This window comes from Nannobrachium achirus (assembly GCF_963921795.1).
Source record: "Nannobrachium achirus genome assembly, chromosome: 6".
NCBI classification, from domain to species: Eukaryota; Metazoa; Chordata; class Actinopteri; order Myctophiformes; family Myctophidae; genus Nannobrachium; species Nannobrachium achirus.
In genome coordinates this window covers 22,946,912-22,952,911 of record NC_137815.1, presented here as the reverse complement: position 1 = coordinate 22,952,911, position 6,000 = coordinate 22,946,912, and the positions used below count along the sequence as shown (strand labels likewise).

General features: G+C 41.0%; 1 protein-coding gene across 1 annotated transcript in view; it reads left to right on the top strand.

Moving 5' to 3' along the window:
- Window positions 1–525: 525 nt before the first annotated feature.
- Window positions 526–6,000, top strand: part of LOC308286911 (uncharacterized protein) — a gene marked incomplete at both ends in the record, with an annotated part of 28,815 nt that continues 23,340 nt past the window's right edge. The window contains 12 exons of the mRNA XM_080728033.1: window positions 526–799; window positions 1,227–1,291; window positions 1,884–1,920; window positions 2,566–2,644; window positions 2,872–3,088; window positions 3,201–3,419; window positions 3,930–4,148; window positions 4,308–4,486; window positions 4,743–4,836; window positions 5,089–5,182; window positions 5,323–5,444; window positions 5,692–5,859. Of these exons, the coding sequence (XP_080584159.1) occupies window positions 526–799; window positions 1,227–1,291; window positions 1,884–1,920; window positions 2,566–2,644; window positions 2,872–3,088; window positions 3,201–3,419; window positions 3,930–4,148; window positions 4,308–4,486; window positions 4,743–4,836; window positions 5,089–5,182; window positions 5,323–5,444; window positions 5,692–5,859 (1,767 nt within the window). The remainder of the gene's footprint in view (window positions 800–1,226; window positions 1,292–1,883; window positions 1,921–2,565; window positions 2,645–2,871; window positions 3,089–3,200; window positions 3,420–3,929; window positions 4,149–4,307; window positions 4,487–4,742; window positions 4,837–5,088; window positions 5,183–5,322; window positions 5,445–5,691; window positions 5,860–6,000) is intronic.

The following is a 6,000-nucleotide window of genomic DNA, read 5'->3' as shown; positions in this document are numbered from 1 at the left end:
TTACTTTTTTACCATATCCACGGCAGCTCAGTGGCCTTGTGGTTAGAGTGTCCGCCCTCAGACTGGGAGGTTGGGGTTTGAACCCCAGTCGGGTCATAGCAAAGACTGGGACCCAGTGCCTCCCTGCTTGGCACTCAGAAACAAGGGTTGAATTGGGGCTAAGACCCTGTGACATACTAGCGTCATGTAAAGTATCTATCTATCTATCTATCTATCTATCTGGTTCCCAATTGATATGTATTTGGCTGCAGACCCCCATCTGAAATTGCTTTGTGCCAGGGACCCCAGAAGAGAAGATTTATGTAAAACAAAGAAGAATCTAAATAGTAATTTCCGAGATAAAAACAAATAGCACATGCTCAAGATGCAGAAGCTTGTTGATCTAGTACTTTTGAATAAACCAACTTAAATGGATAAAGGATTGTGAAGCTACTACCCACTTTGATATCCAACAATCCCTCATCTTTCTCTCTGCTCCTCTTCACCCCAGATCCTCCTCCTGTCTGACCCCGCCCCCCACCCACCATGAGCTACCCCCCCGCCAAGCGCCCTCGGGGCATCAACCATGAAGTGACCTCAGCAGCAGCAGCAGCAGCTGCCCCAGTGGTTGACCCGTTTGGTGACGACGACGCCTTCACCCAGGATGACCTAGACATGATCGACGTCATCGCCTCGCAGGCCACTCCCCCCGCCGCCAACGATAGGGTCCAGGCTTTCAGACCCCCCAGCAGAGACCAGAGGCAGCCATTGGCTGCCACTAAAGCCAATCAGAGCAGAGGGAATGGCATAGAGAACGCTGGTATGTTCGAAATTTTTATATTGTTGTTGATGTACTGACATATTATCTTGCTTATTATAGTGATGTATTACCTGCTTATTGTAAGTCGCTTTGGATTAAAAGCTTCTACAAAATGCCTAAACCGTAAACCGAATACAGTCACAGGGTACTGTATAATTCAGTGGTTTCTTTTTCCTCTTTGATTTGTCAAGGACCCCAAATCAAAGAAACGGCATAGAATAAAATACTAAATAAATAAACGTAAGAAGTAATGAAAAAATATACAAGCTTGTAGATCTGCTATTTTCACTATTTTGGGTCACAGGGAGGAAGACATCAAATATCTCTTTTGGGTCTCGAGCTAAAAAGTTTGGAAACCACTGCCCTAGGGCAATCTGATCGTCTACGTAGATGGAGTCTAAATGCTTAATAGTGTGTTGTTTTGCAGGGAGCCCAGACAGACAACAGTACTTCACCCTGTTGGAGGATCAACAGAATGAACTGAAGAGAAAGGTACAGACAATGCTGTATATGAGAGAGACATGCATGTGAGAGCAGGTGTAAAATATGGGTGTTGTTCATCTGGGGTGCTAGAGCTGCCCTCTGAAAACGATTTGACTAGTCAGTTTACATTCTGCCAGTCCACCCCAATCTGTTAGAGACCGTTGCAGTGCTCTAGACTCTAGACTGCCCAGTTGAAGAATAGGCCGGGGCCATTTGGGGATAATGTTCGCAAGGAGTTGCGGTTGCAAGGAGTTGCGTTGGTCTGAACTGGCCTTTAGCTTCACTTTGAAATGTGTCTACCTACTTGGAAAATGAAGCGATGCCCTGTCTTATTGTGGAAACAATGAATATTTTGGGAGGTCTTGTCTGTCTTACTTTTGACTATGTCCATGGTAAAGCTCTTTTGGTAAAAGATTACGCAAGACCTGTGTGTGTGTGTGTGTGTGTGTGTGTGTGTGTGTGTGTGTGTGTGTGTGTGTGTGTGTGTGTGTGTGTGTGTGTGTGTGTCCGTGCGACGTGTGTGTGGGTGCTATTGGCATTGAACCAGTAATTTATGAAATGCTCAGTTAACGTGTATGTGTGTATGTGTATTTATCTTCAGATTGGAGCCTCTACCAGTAATATGGAACCGATGCAAGGTAAAGACCGTCATTAATGTTTTAAAAATGCAGTATTGATTGAAGGATATTCCTGCTACAGATTGAAATGACCTTTGTGTTGTTACTATTAATTATCATGTTTGAGAAATGTTGAATGCCGCAGAATGCAATGCAACTATAGGTTATAAACACCACAGCGATGCAACAATTGACATGCACAGAGTCTCTCTACAAGTTTTAGCCTTACGATCTCTCTCGTCCTGCACATCAACGTGAATCCGTTTGCAGGATCAGTCTCCTCTCCAGAGTGAAATATTTTGAAAATAGCCGATCTACAAGCTCACAAGTTGTCACAGCGCTCAAAAACATTTTATTGGTGACCCATACAATTTTGAGGCAACGGTTGCAAGGGCTGTAGACAGTCACACATCACTGCTTTAGTTACTCAAATAAATTGAATTGAATCATTTTGTTTATAAATGCCTCCTCATTGACCTCATATCACTTTATTAAAGAAGAACACATTATTTGATAACTTTTCATCTTGCCCCTACGGTCGCCACTCGCCATTATGGCGTTTTACTTGTATACAGTATCTGTCTAAACTGTATCAAATGGTTCTTCTGTAGCGATCGCATGTACTGCTGATTCCAGTTGAATTTAGCTCATGTTCTACTCTTACAGAAGCTGAAAAGGTGAAGCATATCATGAAATCTGTTCATGATGAAATCAGACAGGAGACAAAGCTCAACACGTTTCTAAAGTGAGTAAAACCTACTCCAACTAAAATGACCTTTTAACAGTCCAGTTTATACTTATAACACTTATTATCATTATTACATATAGTAGCCTACCCACGTTGTTCTTTGCTATTTTACTTGTCTAGCCTATGGTAAAATGTATGAAAACTTGGATTATATTCTTCTGTATGTCTCTGCACAACATGTGCAGAGACCATATTTTAAAGTTTCTGTCGTTTCATCACAACAGGAGAAAGATTTCAGATTTAGAGAACAGCAAAAGGGAGCTTGTGGGTGTCTTTGGTAGAACAGGAGCTGGGAAAAGCTCCTTGATAAATGCCATTATTGGGGAGAAGGATCTCTTGCCCTCTGGAGATACCAGTGCTTGTACCTCAGTAATGATTCAAGTGCAGGCAAATATGACAGACACCAAATACATAGCAGAGATCGAGTTCATCCCAGCAAAGGTAAAATGTACATGTTTTTTCTATATGTAAAGTGGAATATGACATCTTATTGTGTGAAAAATTATGAAAAAGCAATGACATACTATTAATGAGATTGTATATTTTTGTTTAGGAATGGGAAGATGAGTTGTGGGATTATTTGAAGAATCCTGATTCCGCAAAAGATGAGGAAGGTGATACTGACGATGATGACATTAAGGAAAAGATCTCAGCACTGTATGGAGAAGATGCTAAGAAATTTTTAGATGTTGCAGACTACATGGACAACAAGAATTTTAGAGAGATTCCAGAATTCCGCCAGTCCCAAAAGAAGACACTGAGATGTAAAACAGTAAGTTAAGACAATGAATGTTTGTGAGAGAGAAGCATATGTGTGTGTGTGTGTGTGTGTGTGTGTGTGTGTGTGTGTGTGTGTGTGTGTGCGTGCGTGCGTGCGTGCGTGCGTGCGTGCGTGCGTGCGTGCGTGCGTGCGTGCGTGCGTGCGTGCGTGCGTGCGTGCGTGCGTGCAAGTACCGGTAAATACAACTTACGGGCAGGCGGAGTTGCTTTCAGGTTGCCCAAAACCGTATATAAACACAACACCAGATATCCGTCTTAACATCTCAACATCTATAAACACAACACCAGATATATGTCTATCTGGTGAACAATATAATGAACAATTACCTTTCGGGCAAGTGGGCATGACATTTGGGCACTTGCCCGACGGGCAAGCGCCTCTGAGACCTTAGTGTCAACCCCTGAATACACACACTGAATTTGTGGTTGTAATTGAGGTCAGAAAACAAAAAAACAAACATGAAAAAAAAGTTAATTCACCAGAATGTACTGTATGTTCCAGTCCTCAGATCTCTCTGAGAAAATTGCAAAGTATACAAGACGAGACATTGAGGAAGATGAGGAAGAGACCAGATTGAAGACGGGAACACGGTATTGGCCACTTGTGAAGTGTGTTACCATTAAGGTACCAAATGCCAGCAAACTGCTTCAGCATGTTGCACTTATAGATCTTCCTGGAACTGGAGACTGTAACAAGAGCAGAGATGAAATGTGGAAAAGGGTAAGTTATTTACAATACCGGTAGCTAAAAAAAAGAAAGAAAAAAGACTATTCCACAGTATTCAAGAAGCCATAACATAATATTATGGATGATAATGTATTCAGTTAAGATATATCTACTGTATTATCTTTGTAAAAGCATTCAATTATTTTCTTCTAGTTTGTAGGAGATTGTTCTGCTGTGTGGATTGTCAGTAGTGATACAAGTCGAGTAGATTCAGCGAAGGAGCCATGGGAGATCTTAAACCAGACCGTCAGTCTCATTGGAAATGGTGGAGAGTGTCGAAGCATCAGTTTCATCTGCACCAAATCTGATGTTATTGATGACAAATACAAGAAGTAAGATACAGGACATATTTACTTGATAGCACAGATAGGTAGCTGATTCATTGTTACAGTTTATTGTGATGTTGCAGCAGATTTCCCTCATGATATAAGTTTTGATCCCATTGCTGGAGAGATTGACGATTCTGGAATGTTTTTCAGGGTGGAGATGTTTTTAATGTGTTTTCAGTGCTAAAGGTTCTCTAGATGAAATATGAATTAGAGGAATTATAACAAACATAATACAGTAAGATTGTACATTTTCTTCCAGGTCAAACAAGGAGGCACGTGATTATGTTTTGCAAAAAAACAAAAGAGTCAAGGAACAAGTGCGAAAGAAATTCGACAAAGAAAAGGGGGTCAAGGTATGTTTTAAAGCCTTTTTTGGACAGGCATTTTGTTGAGAAACACAGAGTGAATGAATTGTTTTTCCCTGCATGTTTTTGTTATTTTTGTGTATTATCATTTTTTTGTAAAATATTAATGTTTGGACACACACACACACACACACACACACACACACACACACACACACACACACACACACACACACACACACACACACGCACTCACACACACGTAAAATAATATGTCTTTATTATTTAATTCCTTTTCAGAAACATTTCAGTGATGACAGTGGCTTTTTCCAAGTGTTCACAGTCACCTCTAAAGACTTACACGAGTTAAAGTATCTGCAAGCAGATGACACTGGTAGGACGGGACAAATATGTGTAGTATGGTCTACTGCATCTGCAGTTTAGAGAAAATACTGTATTCAATTCACATTTTGTACAGCAGATTTGACTGCAAAATAGATGTAAATACAAAACATTTCACAAATCATTTTCCAGAAATACCCCAACTTCAGCAGTTTCTGAAAGATCTCAATGACCATCAATCAAAGACCAACTATTATGTCTCTGGAGCCTATGGAATACTTTCTCTGATGAAAGCAGCGAATACACCAGACACGGTAAAACATGTGTCTGTATGTGTGTGCGTGCGTGCGTGCGTGCGTGCATGTGTGTGTGTGTGTGTGTGCTTGTATTACCAAATGTGCCACAAGTTTAGTGACATTTGAGAATGCATATTATTTGGGGTGTTAGGGTTGGGCTTGGACATGGGCTTAGAATTATCCATGATTCATAGTTACACACGCAGTAGGTGACACTACTACACATTTTGGTTTGTTCTGAGTGCCACGTTTTTTTTTATTTTAGGGTTCCCTCAAAGTAGAAGTGTGCAAAAAACTGGAAACAAGACTTCAGGGTTGGAGTGATGAAGTCGATCGAACCATGATGAAGTGTAAAGACGCGTTTGAAAAATGCCTTGATGAAGGGGTTACACTGTCAATGGAATCATGTGCGAGCATCTTGAAGGGTGTCACGGTGAGTAAAGTATTGGCTGTTTTCAACCCAGATCCTTCCATAACCTGAAACGTTGAGTGTTTGTTCAGAGTCTGCCTGTCTCTCCAGCTCTTTAATAAACAGAACATACATTTGCAGGCAGGTTGCCAATTTCAGCCAATC